The sequence below is a fragment of the Natrix helvetica genome, assembly GCF_964273705.1.
Source record: "Natrix helvetica genome assembly, chromosome: 8".
Taxonomy (NCBI): domain Eukaryota; kingdom Metazoa; phylum Chordata; class Lepidosauria; order Squamata; family Natricidae; genus Natrix; species Natrix helvetica.
In genome coordinates, this window is record NC_138559.1 from 20,389,157 (window position 1) to 20,413,931 (window position 24,775).

The following is a 24,775-nucleotide window of genomic DNA, read 5'->3' on the forward strand; positions in this document are numbered from 1 at the left end:
AAAAGATATTGTGGTAAACGGGATTTTAAAATCATTTGATAATTTAATGGCGGTGATGGATGAGCCAAGTTTTCAAACTGCAATTATCACAGCTCTTTGATCTTATCTTTTAGAGTGTGTGTGAGATATCTGTTTGTACCAGATGAAAATGAGACAATTGGATTATTAAAGCAACTGTAAAACTAAGGAAAGAGAGCCTACGCATCAAGTGGAACATAGGAAAGAGATTTAGATAAAAACATTTCAGATAAAGTATTAAATGGAATGAAATGTTTTCACTTGAAAGGTTGATAGGATTTTATCAAGAGATGATATTTGGTTCCTAAGAAACTAAGACTTCCAATTTATGACCACTGCTTGAGATAGATCTAATGACACACACACACACACACACACACACACACACATTTGAGACAGAGAAGGAAGAGGCCCAAAGACACATTTCCCCTTCTTTGTTGTTAGTTGCGAAGTTGTATCTGACCCATCACGACCCCATGGACAATATTTCCTCCAAGCCTTCCTGTCCTCTACCATCCTCTGGAGTCCATTTAAGCTCATGGTTACTGCTTCGGTGATTCCATCCAGCTACCTCCTTCTCTGTCGTCGCCTTCTTCTTTTGCCGTCCATCGTTCCCAGCATGAGGGTCTTCTCCAGGGAGTCCTTCTTTATCATTAGGTGGCCAAAGGATTTGAGTTTCATCTTTGGGATCTGGCCTTCTAAAGAGCAGTCAGGGTTGATCTCCTCTAGGACTGACCAGTTTGATGGCCTTGCAGTCCAAGGGACTTGCAGGAGTCTTCTCCAGCACCATAGTTCAAAGGCCTTAATTCTTTAGTGCTCAGCCTTTCTTATGGTCCAACTTTCACAGCCATACATTGCAACTGGAAAAACCATAGCCTTGACTATACACACATTTCTTGGCAGGGTGATGTCTTTGCTTTTTAGTATGCTGTCTAGATTTGCCACAGCTTTCCTTCCCAGGCGTAAGCATCTATTAATTTCTTGGCTGCAGTCCCCATCTGCGGTGATCATGGAGCCCAGGAAAGTAAAATCTGTCACTACCTCCATTTATTCCCCATCAATTTGCCCTTCTAGCACCATGAAAAACCCCATAATATTAACTCTTGGAGGTTGCCGCTCTGATGTCAGAGGGAATAAAATAAGTTGAGCATAAGGAAGTGATGCTTGACATAAAAATAATGGTATCTTTGTGGTTCCAACTATGAATCCAAATGGGGAAGAGAATTTATGGAACACCAAAGGCATCTTCTTTCATGGCTCAAAAGTTTTCAATTCCACTTGTCTTTTTATATTTTGAAAGTATAATTTAAGTAAAAGGGGGAAAGGGGGAGAAGGGGAGATGGTTGGCTTCAAAGTAAAACATCTTTTTTTAGCATTATCTTTATTTCCAAAATTGGTTCTCATCCTTGAATGGACCATATAAAAATTTTAAAGGTTTCTTTTTTTAAAGCTTCTTTATGCTCAATTCTTTGTTTTAAAGAATATATATCCACCTTCCCAGGAAAAAAAAGGAAAAGATAAGCATGGCAGGAAGAAAAGTTGGATGGAAACTAGATGACGGGGTAATGGATGTTTTTAACTGGTGCCTTGCGACTACTTTGGAAATGGGCAAACTGCCTTAACACCCATGGTTTTTTTAACAGTTTATTTATACATTTTTGTCATGACCCAGCAGCAGCCAGTGGGGCTGGCAGCAGATTCAGACAATGAGGAGGTTGGGGAAGAACATGGTCCAGTCCTGAAGTCTGGAGAAGGCTCTGATGAGGGCTCTGTGTCAGAGACAAAGAGGAGGCCAGGGTCGTATGCCAGTTATCAGCTCTTAATCAGAGTCAGACATCAGTGAGCCTGTTCCCAGTGTGCACATTCACAGAGTTGCCAGATGAAGGGAATGGCTAAAAAACAGGGGTCAACTTGGGAGTAAGGCCACAGGTGGACCATGAATGGCCCCGCCCAGAGGAAATAAAAGAGGAGCAAAAGGGGAGTTGAGTTTGCAGGAGAGAATTAGTTTGCTTAATTGGTTTGTGACTCTCCGAGACTCCTTGCCAAGTTTTGCCCATATCGGCCTGTCAGCTCTCCAAGCCAGAGAAGGTCTGTGACTGTAAATCCTCCCTTGAAAGACTTTGCTGGATGTGAATGAGCAGAATTCACTGTAAATTAATAAAAGGGTTTTTTGTCGGGACAAGGAATTTCCTTCATGCTCTTGGGAAGCCTCGGTCAGAAAAATTTCTTTCAATATGTATAAGTGCTTAGTGAAGAGCGTGTTGTCTGGATCAATTTGCTTACATAATGGTACTTTTCCAATTCCTAATTTCCACCTCTATTATCCAACCATTGATAAAATAAGTCCCATGTTTGAAAATATTCTGTATCTTCTTTTTCTTTTATCTTTAACATTAATCTGTCCATTTCTACACAGTCTAGTATGGTTTTAATTACATCTTCTTCTGTAGGTGTTTCTTCATGTTTCCAGTATTGTGCAAATACGATTCTTAGCACCCAGTTTTCAACAGTTCTGCCAATTCTACCTTTAGACCGTATCTGCAAAAGATATGTGTTACACACAGGCGCCACTACTAGAAGAAAACAAGGATGTCGTTTAACTTCCATTTAAATTAGCAGTGTTAAATTAACCATTGATTGGGAGAAGAAGGGAGAAAAGGCATGCCTTGCTAGTTGCTCTCCATGGTGCTGAAGAGTTAAAGCAACAGTTGGTCTCTAAGCCATTAAAGCTGGCATACCTAATGATTTAATCCAGTTAATTCTTCAGAGCAGCATTACTTTTGAAGTTTGAAATCTTGAGCCTCTTTCTCTCTCCTAAAACATCCAAATACTGATTTTCCAAAAGGCAGTAAACAATATCCAAACCAAAGAACTAGCAGCTCAGACAAACAATCAAACAGGGAACAACAGCCTAATCAAGGAACCATTAAAAACAATCCCACCAACTCTGGCAAGGCAGAGAGCACACCCCACTCTCTTCTAGCACTGATGTTGTTACCTAGCTAGGCAATGAAACGTCTGCAAGAAAACAACCAAACTCAGAGAGCGGCAAGGATCCCACAGTGCAATCCTGAGCTACAAATATTCTCTTCTATTGTTTCCAAAATGAATTTGGTGGCGATTAGCCACTTGACAGCAGATACATTGCAGAACTTCCTCCTGACCCTCTCCAGACTTCTACAGAAGTATAAAAGGCGCATAGTTCTGCCCACCAATCCTGCACATAATGCGTTGGCTTAGAATCTAACATGACCTACCTGCATCCTCTGGACAGATAGTATCAAAGGAGGCAAACCTAGGCAGATCTTCTCAGAAGTGCAGGGAACCACTCAAGAATTACAGGTCATTTTCATGCAGTAGGCATTAAGATCTGATAGTCAATGCTGGCTGGGGAATTCTGGGAGTTGAAGTCCACAGGTCTTAAAGTTGCCAAGGTTGGACACCCCTGGCTTAGACTGCAAAATCTTGCCAGACAAGGATGCTGGTTCATGTCAGAATGTTTAACGGGGGGTCTTATCCTTGTTTCTTTCATAACCGGCGTTTCCTTAAGAATGTTTGTGCTACTGCTAATTCATGAATCACACTGTTGGCCTTTTAAAATATGAGCGTGTGAAATTTGAATATTTGGCTTTTGTGGCCCATCTAGCAAGCTGCTTTAGACAGCTTGGGTGCAGTTAGCATCTGGATTTGCATGTTGCGCTAAGCTGAAATATGGTTTGTTTTCTTAGCAAGTTGCACGATCCCAGCCCTTGCAATTTTGAAACGGTGCTTTATCGCTTGGTGCAGTGGGTATTCTTCGTGGAATATAATTTGATCTTTGAACAAATCAACCTTATTCATCTTTCATTCGCCTTTATTTGTACCTTATTCATGGCTCAAATTTGATTTGCTTGTTTGTCACATGCTTTATTGCATGACTCCAGCTGATATGATTTACAAGCAATGTGCTTTATAACTAAGCAGGCCAATGCTTAACATATGGGCTTGCATATATAATGATACAATACCCAGGTTGATTCGTCTTAGTTTTATTCGGATGGAAAATGTGCACTTATTTTACAATCTAATCTGTGCATACAGTGAAAAACCAGGAGCAAAACTGTTCCAATTCCCCCATGCTTCTTTATCACAGGTGCAAGCTTGGACATGTTGCTGAGACCTAGTTGATGCCATCTCATAGAGGAAGGATTTGATGTTTTTTCCAGTCAGCCCTCTTAATTAACTCTTTTGAAATGTTTGCCCTGCTGAGTCAATATTGCCATCGGATCCTTGGACAATGGGAAAAGCTTTGGTGGTTGATCTTGAAGATTTCATGGTAGCCCCCTTTCTCCCTCCCTAGATCTGATGTCAGCCAATATGGCTTGCAATTGTGTCTCACAAGAGCCATCGTTGCGAGAAGGCTCACGCCGGGCTCACTTCTTCTTGCCTTGTATTGCTCTAGTCTTGAAATCTGCTTCCTCTCGGTTTCCTTGGTTACTGATCTCCACTCACCCCAACTGTGTTCACTGTTTCCTTGCTTTGCATATTGAAGCTTCATCTTGCACATACGGATGCACAATGTCAAAATGGCAGAAGGCTGAGGTCCAGAGGTGGGATTGAAAAACGTTAGCAACTGGTTCTCTGCCTGGTTGCTGGGTGGGCAAGGCCTACTCGGCCTCCTGGACCATGGTGGAGGGTGTATGTATTTTCCCTCCCCAGATTCCTGAGGTTTTCTCCAAGCCTCCAGGAGGGAAAAAACAACATGGCTCGGGAGGTTCTCTGGAGGCTGGAAGCGGGCGTGATTCCGGACTTCTGGGAGGCCCATTTTTTGCCCTTCCAGAGCTTCTGTGTGGGCCCTGTACTAACCTGGCAGGATGAACGGGCTGCGTGGAGACTCCTGGGAGGGGAAGGGGGGCTGCGACTGCTGGTTCTTGCAACAACCAGTTCAGCGAACCGGTGCGAACCGGCTGAATCCCACCCCTGCTGAGGTCTGTGTTTCTCTTGGTGCTTTCAGGAGGGCAAAGGATGTTTCCCACTGAATGAACTGTGGGAGAAGAAGTGACAGGAGAAACCTATTGGTCTCTACATTTTCTATAATCTGTTTAAGTGTTTGTAAGGGTGAAAAAACCATTCTGGCTGTGTTTGAATTCTTTCCCAGGCCTTCCTGACCTTATAGTCCAACCGTCTGATAGCAAACATGAACTGCAAGTCTAGATGGTAGCAAAGATGTACAGATTAATTCTAACTCTTTGTTTCCATCCAGTGGTCAACTGGAGTGCTGCAAGCCAGGCTGATGGGTGTGATGGCTATTAAAGGGTTAATAAAATTGGTTGCTTCTTTGTTATACTTTGCATGTTGATAGATTACAATTTTTATGGCAGAACCCTAACAGAATAAATTTCCATTAATGCTACTTCAGTGTCATATAGTCAGTGAAATATTGAGATGGGTGGGGGAATGCTACTCAGGTTGATCTTACATGCAGTGGATCCTAAATTGAATTAATATCTTCTTGAGACGAGACTGAGAAAGCTCCAGTCTGAAATTCAGGAGAACTGCTGATCACATATGCATTTGTAATTGCTGACTGAGTTCATGTACCATGCTTAAACCACGAGTTTCTTTTGTCTTACGTCAAACTGGAATTATACATACTGCTCAGCCAAAACTATGACAGTTAAAGATAATGGTTGGATTTATAAATTATGGTAAGCTACAAACCATGGTTTACAGAGCAGGACAGGTTGCAGACAAGTTAAGGCTTCTTTGTAATAGTCCCTGCTCTGTGAAACACTCTTTCCCCCAGTTGCTAGAGATTGTAACCCTCCTTTCTTTTCAGAAGTGAATCCAGTATTATCCAATCCTGCATTCGACTCAAGCTGATCATGGATACCATCTCTGATAGGATTGTGTGAATTAGCTACTATGATTCCTTTGGATTGTCTTGTGTTGGATTTACACATTAGGCTAAGTGACAACCCAAGCTAAAACCAACATGAATGCAGTCACTCAGAACAGAATGTTGGATTAGATACTTCTGGCCTAAGCAGATTCTTCTTAAACCTTTTGATGGACCTCATGTCAAAAGAATCAACACAAACATTGTGTTACCTTACTCAAGCAGAAAGTTTTGGCCAGTAGCTAAGATCTCCCGTGACTGTCCTCCAATATCCATTTACTGTTGTTGTATTTTTTTTAAAAAAAAAGCTCACCATTCAAAGGAGCTCAAGGTTTATAAATCCACATCTAATGTAATTTTGTAATTGGTTGCTCATGAGCCATTTATCTAGCATCAGTCAGTAAGCTATCTCTCAAGCATCTCTGAACAAGTACAAGGAAGAAAATTAACAGATGTCCTTGGGCCCAGAGGAGCAATATATTAAGGAAATAATGACTATTTGAAAGACTTAGCTACTTTCAAAGGAACTAGTGCCATGATTTCGCCCTCGTTACATTCACCAATATGCCCCCATCTCAGATAGCCTCCTACTGTTCTGCATATTTAGAATACGGTATCCGTAAGCGCTGCAGATAAAATGGGTGTGAGAAGACTATTCTTTGAACTTGAGCTGTTTCCATCTTAGCATCTTTCCACTTTAACACACATTTGGAGCCTGGTAACTTGCCCGTGTTAGCCATCCATCTAAAAATATCCCCGAATCTCACTGGTATGTCACAGCGCCGATAACAAGAGAAGTGCAGCCATCTCCGGCCGGTGGAAGTTGTGCCAAGAGCTTGCCGTTTGCCCTCTGAAAGTTTCTTTAATGGAAGAAAAGGAGTGCCAAATTGCCAATCTGATTCAGCGAATGCATGCTTTCCGAGGACAAGGTGTCAGTTATCTACGCACACCCATTGTGTTTAATTGCCCTTCCCAACTGGAACAGTTCCCAATTCTCAAGCTTAATTCTATTTCTAAAAGGGGCATTGGAACCACGGCTGATCAAACCAGGTTTCTTTTAAGGTTTCAGTTCAACCCATAGATTCTTTTTTCCTTCCTGGCTCTTCAAAGTTTGTTCCAGCTTCTGTTGGGGATACGCCAATAGTCAATGGCTATTTTAAGCAAGACAGTATCACCACAAGGAGATGACTCCCTACGGTTGAGAGGCAGGCATTTGCCAGAGATTGCATTTCCCCAGCTACAAATTCCTCAAGTGCATGATGACAAGTTGATTCAACTGAACATGGGGGGGGGGGAGCTGTGGGCTGTCGGACTCCTGAATGCAACGTAACATTGTAAATATATAGTATGATAGACTTGTTCATATTGATGCAATATATTATAATGTAATGTTACGCATATATGTATAGAGGATTGTGTGTTGTTAGTATGATTTATTGGGTTAGGGATTTTCTTTCTTTCACTCTGAATTATTGATATGTATTTATGTTGGGGGGGGGGCGCACTGAGAGAGACTCAGCCAAACTCATAGTACACATGTTGTGCACTGGCAATAAAAGTTGAATTGAATAGAAGAATGCTTCCACTGATTACGGGATGTTCATGGATCCTTCTGTTAGCAAAACCAACCCTACCTCTCCAGCATTTCCTTGTTAATTGGATACTCTTAGGGATAAAACTAATTTTGTTGTATTTATTTTGTACAATGACAATAAAGACTATACTATACGATATGTTGAAAGCCCTTTAAATTTGGCTTGTTGAGGTTTACATCTGTCCGGCCCAGCCAAAGAACAATGCCAAAGTTCAATTCTTGATTTCTTCATGCCAAATGGACAGAATCTTGCCAGACTAAACCTATATTATTCTCAGCCAAGCAGACATACCCCTCTGAGATTCTAGGGAGTGACTGTTTACTCTCTTTCCTATCCAGGTCCTGGCTGTGTTATCTCTCATCTCCTCCCCCCTCCCTGTTCTGACCTGGGCTTCACAAAACAGATTCCTTGTCCCAACAAGGAATTTATATGAAGCTAATGTGAATTCCTCTGAGTCACATCCAGCAAAGTCCTGGCAAACAGTCTTTCAAGGGTGAATTTACAACCACAGACCTTATCAGGCTTGGAGAGCTGCCAGGCTGATATCTTCCAAACGCAATACTTTACAAGAAAATACTTGGCAAGGAGTCTCTGAGAGTCATGAATAAATCTTCACACTAATTAAGCGAACTAATTGTCTCCTGCAAATTTCACTCCCCTTTCAGTTCTCTTTATTCCCTATCGAAGGGGCCATTCACTGTCCACCTGTGCCTTTACTCCTGAGATGGCCTTTGTTCCTTAGCTGTTCCCTTCATCTGGGACACATCGGGAACATGCTCCAGCTGTTCTTCTGCCCCACTTATCTCAGACTCCGAAGGTAGCTGATAACTGGCATATGGCGCTGTCCCCATCTCTGCCTCCAATGCAGAGCCCTCATCAGAGCCTTCCGTAGACTCCAGGACTGGTCCATGTTCCTCCCCAACCTCCTCACTGTCTGAGTCTGCCACCAGCTCTGCTGGCAGGCCACAACACCCCCCTCCTTGGCATGTGCTCCCTCCTTGCTGGGAAACTGCTGCTTCATTGTAGATCATCACACCACCTCTCCCTTCAAAGGCACAATCCATCCTCCTTAAGAGTCCAAAACATTCCCTAAACAATCAGTTTTCCTTCCATCAAGACAAAGCTCTTGCAATAAATAAGCCAAGCAACTAACAAGGCAAAAATGAGAGTGGACAGAACTCTGCTGCTTGTTGGTTGCATCCATCTGTAGAGGGTTGGCTTAGAAAGCTACTCAAGAACAAATAAGAAGACTGAGGCCAACTTCTCAAAACCAGGGTTATGAGTGCATTACTCTGGCAGTCCTTAAAACATAGCAGTTGCCTCATCCTAGTTCAGGCTATTTGTCCACCTGACCCAATATTACTGTATCTGTTCCAGCAGGACAATTTATTTTTATTAACTAAAGTTGTCTGGGGCTAACCCTGCCATCTTCAGCCTGCAAAGCGTTTGCTCAGCCACAGACCCCTCTTTTATTTTCTTATTTTTTTGCAGAAGTTTTTCTTCTCTTTTGTAATTGATGAATTCAGTGGCCTGAATTCGCACAGGGCCCCCAAGCTGTAGTTTGCTTCACCATGTTTCACGGAATCAGCCCCACCTGTACACACTGAAGCAGGGGTGTCAAAACTCAATTTCATCGAGAAATTGCGTTTGACCTCGGGGGCCGGGGTGGGTGTGGCCATCTTGACATCCCTTGTGTTGGGAGCGCCTGGGGTGGCCCAAGCACTCTGCCAGCAAAAACGGTCTCTCCTGAGCTCCGTTTTTGGCTGCAACGGCCTCCTGCAGCCCTCTGCCAGTGAAAACAGCGCTCGTGTGGGCCGCACATGCCTCCCTGGGCCCCATTATCGGCCGTGATGGCCTCCTGCAGACCTCTGCTAGAGCGCTGCAGGAGGCCATTGCAGCCAAAAATGTAGCTTTCCACCATTAACAATTAATCAGTGCAACAGCTTGCCTCCAGAAGTTGTGAATGCCCCAATGCTGGAAGTCTTTAAGAAGATGTTGGATAGCCATTTGTCTGGAATGGTATAGGGTTTCCTGCCTAGGCAGGGGGTTGGACTAGAAGACCTCCAAGGTCCCTTTCAACTCTACTATTGTATTGTATTATTATAGCCTGGAAGGGCCACCTCCAGAGCTCCGTTTTCACAGGGCCGATTCTTTGCTGTTTCCACGGTGGCTCCATGGACCAGATCTAAGCAGCCCATGGGCTGGATCTGGGCCCCGGGCCTTGAGTTTGAAACCCCTGCACTAAAGCATAAATTGTAGTCTGCAAGCTACAACAGCTGGATTTACAGGATATGCTAAACCCAAGCCAAGAAAGCTACGTACCAGTTGAAAAACAATTCACATAATTCAGCCAATCATGGCTCTCTCAGCAATTTATGGTTAAGATGACCATGGTTTAGCACAGCATGGGAACCCAGTTCACAGCTGGAACCACTGCAGATTCCGTTTTCTGGCAGTCAAAGCACCCTGTTCAGTTGCTGGTGAAGAGGAATTCATAGTGGAACTAAGGGGATGACTTTTAATTGGCAAACATTAAATACAGTGGAGAAAGAGAAGGTATGACAAAGAGCTGGCAGGTTTCCCACCCATCCCTCCCAGGCCACTTAAACATCGGTACTCTGGGAAATATCTACAATTTATTTTACCGTACAGGAAACATTTGCTACTGCTTTTCACCCTGGAAAGAGCAGGGAACATCATGTAATTGGACCAGTAAATCATTTCAAATGGAATTCGAGATTTAGAGTGGGAGGAAAAAGTGGGGCCCCTGGGGGTCCCTCACTCAGCTTTTTGGAGCCCCAACTGCACAGTTTGGACATTATTTTGCAATCTGGGTATAACGATTCGGTAGGCCTGAATGAAACATTTCCAACATCTAATTAAACTGAGCCTTCGGGATGCGCCAATCTTGGCCATCAATATGTTTTTAAAAGGCAAAGAGGAAAAAGTAGATCGAATTATGAACCCCTCCTGATGGCTTTAGAAAGCATGAGAACATCCTCGTGGGCTGTCAACTATGTAAAGAAGAGATTAAATGTCTTCACAGCAACACTTCCAAGGCTGTTAAGAATGTGACAGTTAATGCAGATGCAAAAATAACATTGGAAAAATTGGAGGGAGCCTTGCCATTCCTTATGACCTCCCATGCCTTTTTTTACGCAAGGAATCTTTTGAATTTTTCCAAAAGGCTTCCCTGAAAATCCAGAAGAGATATGACCATTTCCTGGAGTTAACAAGTAAATGTTCTGGATGCCCCATTTAAAAAGAGAGGAGTTATTTTACACCTAGAAAAGTGCGATCCGGAAGACCAGCAGTTATGAAAGCATTGAGATGCTTCAGAGTAGGGAGGCACAAAAGAAACGAGGCAGAATAAAGACGATTGAAGACGAAGACGAAGGAGTTTATGGAAACTTGTTGGCATGACATTAGCCTGCAGCTTTTATGACTTTAAGACCCATTTGTGAAGTGTATGTGTGGAGTTGATTGAGATGGGCTGCTATAGAAAAGGGAGGGAGGGAGGGAGGGAGGGAGGGAAGGAGGGAGGAAGAAGGGGGAGAGAGAGAGAAAAGAAAGGAAGGAAGGAAGGAAGGAAGGAAGGGAGGGAGGTGGGAGGGAGACAGGGAGGGAGAGAGAGAGGAAGGAAAGAAGGAAAGGAAAGGAAAGAAGGAAGGAAAGGAAAGGAAAGGAAGCCGGCCTGGCCTATTAATTTTATCTCATTTTTAAAATGTTATTGTTATATTAATTGGGTTTGGGTTTTTTGGATACTTATCTAATTTCCTTTTAACTTTTGTGATATGCGTTTTTTAATGCTGTACGCCGCCCTGAGTCCTTTGGGAGAAGGGCAGCAAATAAATCCAATAAAACAAACAAACAAACAAACAAAACAAACAGGAAGGAAGGAGAAAGGAAGAGGGAAGGAGGGAAAGAGGAAGGAAGGAAAGGAAGAAAGGGAAGGAAAGGAAGGAAGGAATGGAAGGATGAAAGGAAGGAAATCAAGGGCGGAGGTGTCTTAGCCTTCTTCATCTTCCAATTGTTGAATACCGAGTGTGAGCAATCTGCTTGATGCTTTACTGCAGGATGAGGTTCATCACCTGGGGAATCCACCCCCCCCCCCAAATAATTTCCTTTCTCCCAGAATCTAGATCTAGAAACTAGAACCCTCTGTATCACTTGTTATTTACTCCTCCTGGTTCAAGGATTTGGAGGGTGGACTTGGTCACTTCAATTAATTTTATAAAGCTCTTTTTAGGCTGGTAATTGGAGTAACTTGCAACTACAGGCCAACTTTTGAGTCAGTGGCTATTCAGACAAATGGCTAACTATCCGAGGCCCTCTGGGAGCACAAAAGGGATTGTCAGAGCTGTCACTCAGAAGGCAAAACCGGTAAGGTTCTCCCCCCCCTCTCTCTCTCTCTAATCCTCTAGGAAGCCTTCCCACCACTCCCAGTCAAATCTGTCTTTGTCACTTATGGATGAGGTGAGCACACTTGCATCAAAAACACTGAGCCAGTTCCATCTATCATTTGTATTTCCTAGGAATACAAATGAAGCTTCTGCTTTCTTGCATGCCAGACGCACAGAGAAAGGTTTTAAAAATGCAGGTGTTCCACATTCAAGTCTCCTTTTGCAAAGGTCACAACTTGGAGCTTTCTAGATGTTTTGGATGTGTGCTCCCTAGTCACTGCCTTTGTTTGGGGGTGAGGGGGGGGGTGTTTGGCAGGACTGGAATTCCAAGGTATCACAGGTCCCCACCCCCAAGTCCCCTTCCCATTCTAGCATTTTTTTGAATGTCAGACCTGGAAGTCATTTTTTTACATTCGGGCCTGCCACATTCTCTACTGTGGAAAGACGGGAGGGGGGATTATATGGAGTATGAGTGATATATAGTCAAAACATTCTTTTCTGATAGAGTCAAGGACACCTTGCCCTGCAGCTGCGATGGTGGGATTGGGGGGGGCATCTCCAGTTTTGAACGGTGCCTGATTGGGCCATGGGATGGACATGTGGGTGATGGGCAGAGATTTGGACTTTCATTTGGGTGGGGAAAACCTGGAAGCTTTCAGATTCGGGTTTCCCCAGATGTGCCGATATGACATCTCTAATAAAATGGAACTTTGAGGAACTTCAAGCCTCGGAGTCTTCTTTCCTTGGGGGTGTTATTTGGGACCCTGACACTGAACTTCAGTCTGGCTCTTTATGATCCAAGTGGAGAGAAGGAGGGGGAAAAAACCACCCATCTTTCATGTGACAAAGAAACTCTCTGACACCACAAAGCAAATGTTGTATCAGCTGTTTAGCCACACTCAACATCTTCAGCCTCTTAACATCACCTCAGTTGAGAGGCTTATTAATAGCCTGAACAAGCCTGCTTTTTGACAGCTCATTTTGTTGTAACACTCGCAAAGTGGCAACGTTATGTAGATCACCAAGGACCGGGATGATTCAAGCAGGGTGTCTAACAAAAGACAAATGATAACTCAACGAGGTGAGCCTTGTTTACCCCATTAGTATCATCCCAATTTAAATTTGGAGAGATTCTTAATCCAAATGTCAAATTCCCCCATGACTCTAAATATGAAAGGAAGCACAGAGAGGCCATCCATCTTCAAAAGCCAGGCTATGAAAACCACTGGAATAAATATTTGCAACCATATTTGTTGTCCTGGACAGTTCTGAAGCTCACCCAAGTTCTTAAACTCACCTCACTCCACACAGGAGTAGGAACGGAAAGATGCTCCTAATTATTTTCTAAGTTGGAGGCAAAGAATGGAGTTGAGGTTGGTTTGGGCAACACATCCATATCAAGTAACCCACTTGTGTGTCCTTTAAGAATAGCAAAATATCTTGGTGTTTCCACTGGTTCACTCAAGTAGATGTTATGATGGGTATGCCAAAAGTGCCTTTTCAAGAGGCAGCTGGACTTTTAGAAAGTCCAGTTGCCTCTTGAAAAAGCACCTTTGGGACAACCGTGACCTGGATGACTGAGAAACTCCATAGACATTTAAGATGGATGGTCGAACAGAGAGAGAATAAAGGAGGATTGTGGTTCAGAAAAGTCTATAGAGCTAGTCCTTGACTGTTGTAGCCCACCAGCGGCCAACAGATTCGGAGAGTGAGGAGGTTGGGGAGGAAGATGGGCCAGTCCTGGAGTCTGGGGAAGGCTCTGATGAGGGCTCTGTGTCGGAGGCAGAGAGGGGGCCAGGGCCATATAACAGTTATCAGCTGACTTCGGAGTCAGACATCAGTGAGGCAGACACACCGCTGAAGCCTGTTCCCAGTGTGCGCATGTGCAGAGTTGCCAGATGAAGGGAACAGCTAAAGAACTTGGGAGTAAAGGCCACAGGTGGACGATGAATGGCCATCAAAATTTTAAACCATACTTTTTGGCATAAAACCCACTTGTATTCGTTAAAACAAAAGTAAAACACCAACCACAAAATGCCTAGGCCAGAGTTCCATTGAGTTTTAGCCCCCCCCCCCCTTGAAGTCACATAAAGAATTGCAAAAGGGAATTACTGCCCCCCGGTGGGAATAATGAGTATTGGCTGCTTTTTTTTTTTCTAGCCGAGCCTGTGCTGAACAAAAACGTATTATTCTAAGCATGGAGTAGGTAGGTCGCTACAGTTGTACGTTGTTCTCCAAACTGCTTCTTAATCAAATTCATGTTTAAGTGGTAACCTGGACTGCTTGCTATTGTACAATAGCAAATGGCAGCAATAGTGAGAGACACCAGCAGATTAATAGCTGGATTTGGGGACTGCTCATATCATTGCAAATTAAAATTTTGGGGATTGTTCAAATCGGCACAAATTATTTATTTATTTAAATCCCGCCTTTATTACTTTTACAAATAACTCAAGGCAGAAAGCATATCCAACATACCTTCTTCCACCTATTATTCCCACAGCCAACCTGTGAGGAAAGTTGGGCTGAGAGTGACCAACGCAAAGCACCCAGCTGGCTTTCGTGGCTAACACGGAACTAGAACTCATAGTCTCCTAGTGATTGGCCCAAAGTCACCCAGCCAGCTTTCATGCCCAAGGTGAGATCAGAGCTCACCGTTTCCTGATGATTGGCCAATGATAAAGTCACCCAGCATGTTTTCACGGCTAAGGCAAGACTAGAAGCTATAATTACCCAGCTTCTAGACTTGTACGTTAACACTAGACCAAGGTAAAGGTTCCCCTCGCACATATGTGCTAGTTGTTCCCAACTCTAGGGGGCGGTGCTCATCTCTGTTTCAAAGCACAAGAGCCAGCGCTGTCTGCAGACGTCTCCATGGTCATGTGGCTGGCATGACTAAACACCGAAGGCGCACAGAACGCTGTTACTTTCCCACCAAAGGTGGTCCCTATTTTTCTACCTGCATTTTTACATGCTTTCGAACTGCTCAGTTGGCAGAAGTTGGTACGAGTAAAGGGAGCTAACTCCGTTATGCGGAGCTAGGGATTCGAACCGCTGAACTGCCAATCTTATCGACAAGCTCAGCGTCTAAGCCATTGAGCCACTAACACTAAACCGAACTGGCCTTTTAACTCGGGTTATTTTATTTTGTGGTCTTAGCCAGCAGACCATTGATTTTTTTCCCCCTTCTGTGTGTGGAGCTGTGGCCTTGTATAATACGAACAAACTTATTTGGGGAAGCAGGGCAAGAAATGTGTTCAAATACAAGCCGTTCATTAAAAACTAATATAATATCACTGCCCGAAGTCATGCTTTCTTCTGCCTTTCCCTGTTAAACGCCTGCATTGGAAGCCTGTGGCTGGTGATTTATTCTTTCGCTGGCTCTTATGGTGTTTGGGGAGCGTTTTGGCTGAAGAGGGGGATAAAATATGCTTCAAATAAAAGCTGGTTGCAAAAAAAGAGTGCTTTGATTTCCTTCATGTAAATAGCAGGGACGTGGTGGCTCAGTGGCTAAGACCCTGAGCTGGTCAATCACAAAGGTCGGCAGTTTGGTGGTTCGAATCCCTAGTGCCGCGTAATGGAGCGAGTTCCCGTTACTTGTCCCAGCTTCTGCCATCCTAGCAGTTTGAAAGCAGGTAAAAATGCAAGCAGAAAAATAAGGACCACGTTTGGTGGAAAGGTAACAGCGTTCCGTGAGCCTTCGTCGTTTAGTCATGCCGGCCACATGACCACGGAGATGTCTTCGGACAGTGCTGGCTCTTCAGCTTTGAAACGGAGATGACCACTGCCCCCTGGTGTCGGGAATGGCTAGCACATGTGTGTGAAGGGAACTTTTACCTTTTAAATAGCAAGCCAGAATTCCTGCTTGGAGGGTGATGGCTTAGGTATGAAGTACGTAACTAATTACTCGGCCCAACCAGATTACTACATCAAACCCCTGAAGATAGATGTAATAAAATAACCTAAAATAGTTATGATTCAGGTTGCTATCTGCAACTGTCGAATGCTCTGGAACTGAAAACGTGTATTTTCTTTTTTAAAAAACAAGTTTTGTTAAATTGGATCCGCCAGTGTTAAAACAACAAAAATAGTGGATTTTGGCAAACCAATTCTTCTCATTCTGTGTAATATTTCTCTCCTGTTTGAGGAATCCTATAAATTTCCCAGGAGCGGCAACTCTCCCCCATATATAGTGATCCTTGGATCATTAGAGATGTGAAAACTGTAGGAACTTTCAAAGTTGGGCATTTTATTTTTTAATTTCTGCTTTGGGGGAGCATTGTGGAATTGAACCTTATCTTTGTGTATCCCTTGATGTGTGTTTCCATAGCTTCCATTTATTAAAAAAATCATTGTATGGTCATGAAATAAAGACAAAGGAAAAATGTATTGTCTAGAAATTAAAAAAAATAAAACCTTCAATACTGTCCTTGTTATTGTGGACAGCTTTTATTTATTTAGATGCTGCCCAGCTCTCTAATAGGGTGACTTTGGGTGGCTTAAAAAAAGGTAAAGGTTCCCTTCGCACATATGTGCTAGTCGTTCCCAACTCTAGGGGGCGGTGCTCATCTCCGTTTCAAAGCCGAAGAGCCAGCGCTGTCCGAAGACGTCTCCGTGGTCATGTGGCCGGCATGACTAAACACTGACGGCGCATGGAATGCTGTTACTTTCCCACCAAAGGTGGTTCCTATTTTTCTACTTGCATTTTTACATGCTTTCGAACTGCTAGGTTGGCAGAAGCTGGGACAAGTAACGGGAGATCACTACGTTACGTGGCGCTAGGGATTCAAACTGCCGACCTTTCTGATTGACAAACTTAGCATTTCAGCCACCACAGAACCCCGAAAGATAAATAGAAAAGCAATCACAATGTTAAAAATGTTAGAATGATGAAAAAAAAATTGTTCAGAACCAAGAACGCTTTTTGCTTTGTAAAAAACGTTGCGGTTTCTATTGTGTTGATGCTCTATTGTCTCAACTATAATAAAGTTCGATTGTTTGACCCTTAAACCTCACTTGCCCTTCTAAAATGTGCTCCAGGTCAGTAACAGGTAAAGGAGAAAATATTACTTTGAACACTCTTCGTGAAATAGAAAAATTGGTGGGACGATGTTGACGTTCTTTTCTCATGTTACATGGAAATTATAGGTGTGAATGTGAATTTTGGTGTTGATAAGATTCACTCATGTGTTAAGGATAAGAGATAAACCACTACATTTGGAAAATCATGGTGGTGTTAATGTTAATGCGCCAAACGACAACTTCTCTCTATAAACTCTGTAAAATAAATGAAAATGCAGGAAAAAATAACGGAGACCACAACATGAAGACTTTAACCTGGCTTCATTAATTGCTGAGTTGTACATCTGAGGTTTGTGGGACTGTTAGGTTGTTCTGTTTTTAATAGCACAAGACACCTGAAGTCTGGTCATAGCATTACAGTACAAATTAAAAAATAAGAATAGTAAATGAACACATCCGCCCTCGTACAGCGCGGAGAAATGAGAATCTAAATATTTACAAGGGAGGGGAGGAAGTGGGATGCACAAAAATATTTACACAAAAGAACATGAGCTCGTCGGCATATACATTTTATACCAGTTCTTACACACACGAGTAAAAAATAAAAATAATAAAAAATAAGACACTATATAAATTAAAAAGAGAACACTTAGAGAGCTACTCCCAATCTTTCCGAGAGGAGTCTCACTCATGTGGCTCAAAAAGACGACTCAAGTTTCCACAGCAGGAAAATAAACCACACAACAATCATTTCTTGTTCGTTTTGCAATGGAGCTATACAATATTAAACTTACTGGGGGACAATGAAGTCACTGAGGACATGTTAAAAGTGTACCATGCCCATCGCATCAGTTCCCATAGCACAAAACTCTGGAGAAAATGTCATGCCGAAGCCACCTTTAAAAATTAAATTCAGAATCCTCTAAGTCTACAATACCATTCCCAAATGCTGTATTGGTCGCGTTGCAGTCCGCGGACGCTTTTTGCCATCCACCTATAATTGAAACGGGGAGTCGGGGGAGAGAACACATACAGGGGGACACGCGTGTCTCGGGATGAATGGGGAACATCGTTTCAAGCAAGCAAATTTTGGTTGTGAGTGGCGGTTTCTGCCAGAACTGTGCAATTCCCGTTGTGACCCTCCCTCCAAGCGGTAAGCCCCTCCCCCTCCCCAGATCACGTCTGCAAAGACGCAGGCACAATGTTTTTCGCTATCATCTGCATAAACTTTTACACCTGATTAAAAACTGGCTTTAACATTAGGAACAAGGATGCAGGGCCTACGAAGGCCTGCTAACGCTACCACGGGAGGAAAGGTTTTCCTCTAAGCACACATACAAACCTTGATGTAGACGGGAGCACCTTCTACAGTAAGAATCTGAAGTTTATATCAACAAAAGAAACTTAAGGGGCACAAGCGCTGCGGGGTGGTTTGCATCATCAGATTCTTTGTTTGGGACCTGAAGGCCAGTTGCTACAGAGCTAAACTAGAACTATTATGGCGGATCTGATGAGCATGTACTGTATTTTTAGCCACCACAACCCGTGCTTACAGGGAAAAGATGTACAATGCTTACACTTCCTCCACTGTGGGAGTGGAGCCCAAATTTAAAGAAGAGGGAGATGTCTCCTTTTAAAGTTCAGTGTTCCAAAATTAACCAGGGTACATGAACAGGCCTGCATAGTTAATTTCTATGGCTTTCATGGGGGTGGGAAGGGGGCATTTTAAAAAAAAATAGTGATAGAAACATAGGAGGAATGGGGGGATTGTTGCAGCTCTTTCAAGCTCAGGAAACGTTGCTGAATTTAATTGCTGCCACGTAAGTCTTGGTTTCGAGCCAAAACCTTGTACATCACTTCCCAATCGTGCAGAAGACCCTATGCTACAGGTGTCAATATTCAGTGCCTGAACGGACACTGTTGAAATTGTTTTGGTCAAATGCTTTAAGTGGTGGGCAGAGCAAGGGTCCCCAAGGATGCAGCTCAGGTATTTATGGCAATGGATGAAAATGGTATTTAAAAAATCAAGCAGAGTGGGCTCTTCTTTCCCCTCCCCCCCCCCCGCCACAAAAAAAAGAGATGTGATCATATTATCATTGGCTCAGGTAAAGGAGGGAGAAAAACCAGGAGTTACAGATGTGAAAAGAAATCAGGTGGGTTCTGGGCAGCAGGTAGCCTAAGACGGACGTAAGTAGAGGATACAAGGGAAATGGAGGTCTTTTTTGTGAAGATGCAAGTCTGAACGGTCGGTATTGCAACCTGAACCTTAACTATCCTAAGGACAATGGTATATCCTTTCCCTAATCCTAGAGGGAAACTGAACAATGCAAATCAGCATCCAACAACAGAACATCAAGAGGCTGGAAGTCACAATGGCTGTGCGCCATTTGTGGGTTACCACTGGGCTTGCTAGAAGGGGCAAGGAAAGACCCTAGCAAAAAAAAAAATCTGCTTGCTCCATACATTAGTGCAGGGGTCCCCAAACTTGGCAACTTTAAGACTTGTGGACTTCAACTCCCAGATTTCTGGAAGTTGGAAGTCCACAAATCTTAAAGTTGCCAAGTTTGAAGACCTCTGCATTAGTGCATTGGAATGTCCCTTCTTCTGTTTCTCACTTATGCAGCATAAGTAAACAAAAACAAATAGGATTGCAAGTATAAATCACAGTGAATTTTCTGACCCCTAAATCTGTACTTTAAGACAATCGGAACTTCAAAAGAAATAGGCATCGGAAGAACCAAAAGTACGAAATCTGACTGTAGCTACAGGGGAGACAATCGGAATAGCTGGCATTTTGCTGGTTGGGAGAAGCTTCTGTTACCCTTGTGAGATACCCGACGTTGCTCCAGGGAAACCTGGCATAGGTAGCATTCTGAGTTAATGCCCGTCATGCTGCAACAAGGGCCCCGCACACAAGAGAAATGACACCCATGCTTCGTTCACGGCCCTCATTCTAGCTTTACGTTGTCGTGGTGACCTCAAAGAAGAAAGCACTTTATTCCTGGGATAGACTCTGGGCACCTTAGAAAAGTTTTGTAGCAGAAGGCTGACATGTTATTTGAGCTAGCCTAAGGCAGGCATGAAAACTCAAGGTCCCTCCGAGCTCCAATTCTGACAAGGACACTAGGATGAAGAGCTGTGCATATTTATAACTTTTCCCAGAAAAGCAATTCCATACAGTCTCCCCTTTCAACAGGCATCTTAAGATAAGAATGTAAAAAGTGTGAGAGAGTTGTATACCCACAGGGCATCTACTGCACACAGTGTGGGGCAGCATGGGACTTGTAACCCCCCTCCCCCTTCTTGCCAGACCATTTTCTGCTACCAATATCATGCTGGCTGGGACTGCTGGAGGTTGTAGAGTCCAAGTAAGTACTACGCACCCGTTGCTATCCTATAAACACTACACAGTAGGTGCCTGCGTACTGCGGACATGTTTTACTGTCCCTCCCATCAAACCAACTGGGATTTTCCTACATCTCCAGTACCTTCCCCACTTCATAATGTGGAGCTTATCAGGATCAGCAGCACCAACTGAGCAATTGGAAAGAAATATGGAATTGTTTTCTAGACCAGGGGTCTCCAACCTTGGCAACTTTTAAGACTTGTGGGCTTCAGCTCCCAGTTGAAGTCCACAAGTCTTAAAAGTTGCCAAGGTTGGAGACCCCTGGTCTAAACCACTGTTGGTTAGGCTAGGCGGAAGGCCACTTAATAACAACGTTGAAATAAATTTCCACTGATAAAACGATGAAATGCATCACGATTTTCTTGTATCCATGACTTCTGGGGGGGGGGGGGGGGGAAAGAAATCCAGCATCGCGTTTTTCAATGGCTCTCACTCAGGAGAAAAATATTCTGGATATTCTGTTTTTCAGAAGCTTTTGCAAGATGCGCAGTTTGCTACCGAAAAGATGTTCAGGATGATTCCCTTTATGAGATAATAGAGGCACCGCCTGTAAGCCTGGCAAAGCAAAGCTCCATTTATAACGTATGGACATCCCTCACTTCTCCAAATATATGAAGCCGTTTATTACAGATTTCTTCATGAGGAAATAAAACCAGGTAACATGCCTAAGACCTCACTACCTTCTTACTGATACCAGGCGCCCAATAGGTGACTGGGTTCCACCTTGACAAATAGGGAAAGCAAAATTACGGGTGAAAAAAGTGATAGAGACATGGTGGTATAATTAAAGGGAGAATAGCACACAATGCAAAAATCATTTTTCCCCCCTGGAGTTTGAGGCATAAAACCTGAAAGGAGCAAGTTAAAATATCTACTAAAGCTTGGCATTCCATAAAAACTTCCTCTAAACGATCACGTAACAAGGGACTTTTTGCCTGGAGAAAGAAACGTCTGGGTTAGCCTATCGATACGTACATCATGCGCGTGACTTTAAAGGACAGGGACCGCTAAAAGGGAAATGCCGTGAGTTGAAATCTATGGAAACTGAGCATCATTCACAGTGCGACCCATCTCTCTCTTCATCCTTAATGCTGCTCTTCCTGGAGACCGGTTGCGTCTTTTAACAACAAAAAATAAGCCCGTGTGGCTGCTGCAAGCTACATTTGAAACGACGGGATAAAACTATGCATTTAGTGTTCTTTTTAAAAATGTCCCTATAAGCCGCATGAGGACCGGACAGACCAGAAACGCAACGGGGATAATGGAAGGAGTTGCTTTTGTGTGTTTGTGTGCATGTTTGTGCATCATTGAAAAAATAAACCAGTCCACTGTCCAGCAGAGGCTGCTAACACTCTATCCCTTCGCCCCCTCCCCAAGCTCACTCTGCATGGACTTCCGTCTCTGGCCGCTGAAGGCAAAGCTCAGACGGTAGGAACGCCCCTTGGCCCAAAGCTGTGGCATAAGTCCTACTATGTGGATGAGGAAAAGAAGGTGCCACTCCCCCTCCTCCAGAGTATCCCCCTCTTTGGTGCTGAGGCATGGTATGGTAATCATCCAAATTATCATACTGGGATACCACAGTCGTACTTTGGCGTTTGCCAAGGGTTTGGTATGGGTACAGGAGACCGGCATCCCGCTGTGTGCTCTCAGAGTGCTGGAACCGGAGGCTGTGGCTCCGTTCTGGCTTCGGCGGTGGGACCGGAGGCTGCCCGTAGTGCTCGCTCTCTTTATAGCAGTCTCTGGAGTGCTTTTCAGCTGGAGCAGCCAGGTGTCGTGACCGAGCCCGCTCTCCGTCCTCGACCAGCTTCGCCTCTTTGTGGTTCAGTCTCAACACGTCATGATTGGCCGGGATGTATTTCCCACCCGAGTGCTGATATGTCAGGGTTTCCATGGGTTCCGACAGGTGGCCCTTTGGTCGGTAATCAGGGTAGGGAGGGGCATTTTTAGCATCCGGCAGCTGCCTGTGGCCTGCTTCGTGTGCAAGGTGCATTCTGTGCTCAATGGAATTACAACCAGCTTCGGGCGGTTTCCTGCTCCTGAGGCTGCTTTGTTTCTGAGGGAGCAGAGGTTTCTCCGACTGTCCGTTCCCATAAACTCCGCGGTAATGGGCTCTGTCAACGTCCGGTTCTGGCTGGGGTCCGTAGTAGTGTTCCTCTCCCTCGGGTGCCCCTCCCTTGCTTAGGTATCTCCCTTCTTTCCCGTCAGCAACAGTGAGGAGTCCAGTTTTCCCAGGATCAGATTTGCTGCGCAAGTGAACAATGTCTGTGGCCCGTACCTCCTCTTGCAACAAAGGCGCTACGTTGTCATACTGAGACATGACTGGCCCTTTGACTTTCTGACGGGCACGGCTCTCTCGGCGTATGGACTGCATGCAGTATTTCTCCATATCTTCCAAGTCCCAGGAGACATACATGGGTTTGACATCAGGGGCAGGCGGCACATCCCTACTAATGAAACTATGTTCTTTGCCAGCTAGGTGCCCAGGAAGACCTCCCCGAGGGTAGGGCGGTAAACCAGGACAGCGATAGAGGTTCTTGGTCGGTAACTTGGAGTAGGATGGAAAATCTTTGCCTGGGAGAGGATGGAACTGCCTCAAACGCACTGTACCGTAAGGGTCCAAGTCGTAAAATCCACCCTCGCCTGCGGTGTAACAAGAAACGCTGGAGGAACTTGAGTATGGGCTGTATCGGTAATGAACCCGGCCATTCTCAAAATAAGGTTGCAACTGAGTGACGTGGTAATCTCCGTGGGGTTGATATGGCTTGTACTGGAGGAGGGGTCTAGGGCAGTAAAGGGGATCATCATCAGGAGGCACCTCAGTGCGGGAGATGGGAACTGATCGGATGGCGGAGGGGGTGGACACGTGCAGAGAATGCACCCTCCGGATGGTGGGGTAGGGTGGGGCTTCCTCCGCGCAACTACTGCTCCTCATCGTTGGGCTTAGGGAAGACAGATACTCGATCCGACTGCGAGGCTTGGCATAATGAACATACGCGCTCTTTCCTTGACTGGCGTACGCGTTATATCGGGACCCCAAGGAAGGCGGGGCCTCCGACAGAGAAGGGTAGCCCGGATGCTGCTCAGACTTGCTGTGAAAAAGGTGGGGCTGGCTATTTTCAGCCCTGTACTGATGAGCCGATGAGGGTTTGGGATGCGCTGGAGCCTCCGGCGTGCTTTCTGACTTGGAGGGGAGGAAATAGGCTGACGGAAGAGATGTTTGCTTAGACAGGGTCGAGGTTGCCATCACCTCCTCTGCTGACAGCGGCAATGAGGAAGAAGCCATAAAAGCATGGAAATGGGCAGGGTTTATTGTATCGGTGCTGTTGGAATGCATAGCGGCTGCAAGTTTGCTCTCCATTGTCCTCACAGGCGGCACTGGAGGCATGAAAGTGTACGGCGATTGAGCTGGGACAGATTCGGACCTCATCTGTAAAGGTGGCGCCCTGGTATTTTCTCGGGGTTTCTCCAAATGTCCCTGGTGAAACAGAGCCACTGGGGTGGCTGAAGTGCACTGGATTGTAGCGCTGGCCTCAGCCCCCACGACGGGAGCTGGCTCAGCTGTTCTAGGCTCCAGCAATTTGTCTGGAGTTGCCTCTCCTTGTACCTGGTAGAAGAAAGCACAAAGATTAGTTATAAAACCCAAAACGGTTGCTGAGATGAATATAGACTTCACTTGCAAACCAAACTAGCTTTGTAAACTAGCAACTCAACCGAGTTTTTACAGGGGAAAAAGCTACAACTTTTGATGGCAGGTGATTTATCTGCAGCCAAGACATCAGTCAACTTTTCATTCCCATCACTTTAACAGGAAATGCAAAGGAAGACGTAATCAAGCCATTTCAGAGAATTACCGTATTTTTCAGAGTATAAGATGCACCCTTTTCCCTCAAAAAAGAGGCTGAGAATCTGGGTGTGTCTTATACACTGAGTGCAACATTTTTTGCCTCCCAAAACCCCGCCCCTTCAGCAAAATGGCCGTGCATAGCTTTTAGGAACCTTGCAGAGTGCTCCTGGGGGCTGGGGAGGGCAGAAATGAGCAAAAAACGGGCTGGTTTTTTTTGCTCAATTTTGCCCCCACAGCCCCCAGCAGCACTCTGTAAGCCTCCTAAAGGCTAGGTATGCCCTTTGACAAAAAATGGGCCTGTTTTTGTGAAAAACAGGCTGTTTTTTGCTCATTTTTGCCCCCATCCCCACGAGTACTCCACAAGCCTCTTAAAGGCTATTCATGCCCTCTTTTTTTGGGGAAAAAAAATGGGCCCTTTTTCACAAAAAACGGGCCATTTTTGGGAAGACTGCAGAGTGCAAAAACTTTTTTTAAAAAAAATTTGCCTCTTCAAAACCTTGGTGCGTCTTATACTCCAGTGTGTCTTATACTCTGAAAAATACGGTAACACTTCAAATTTGGGGTGACCTTATAGAAATGTAGGCTTTTTCAAGTCTTCAACTGCTACTG

The 24,775-nt window shown here is 44.4% G+C and overlaps 1 protein-coding gene and 1 long non-coding RNA gene across 5 annotated transcripts in view; both read right to left on the minus strand.

Annotated features, from left to right (window-relative positions):
* LOC309396289 overlaps nucleotides 1–14,804 on the minus strand; it is a 394,508-nt gene extending 379,704 nt beyond the window's left edge. Inside the window, exon 1 of the long non-coding RNA XR_014176083.1 lies at nucleotides 14,705–14,804. This is a non-coding gene — a long non-coding RNA (uncharacterized lncRNA). The remainder of the gene's footprint in view (nucleotides 1–14,704) is intronic.
* Nucleotides 14,805–17,222: 2,418 nt separating this feature from the next.
* Nucleotides 17,223–24,775, minus strand: part of ARHGAP32 (Rho GTPase activating protein 32) — a 167,578-nt gene continuing 160,025 nt past the window's right edge. For all 4 annotated transcript variants that reach the window (XM_081961288.1, XM_081961287.1, XM_081961289.1 and 1 more), the window contains one exon: nucleotides 17,223–23,926. In XM_081961288.1, the coding sequence (XP_081817414.1) occupies nucleotides 21,701–23,926 (2,226 nt within the window). In that variant the 3' untranslated portion in view covers nucleotides 17,223–21,700. The remainder of the gene's footprint in view (nucleotides 23,927–24,775) is intronic.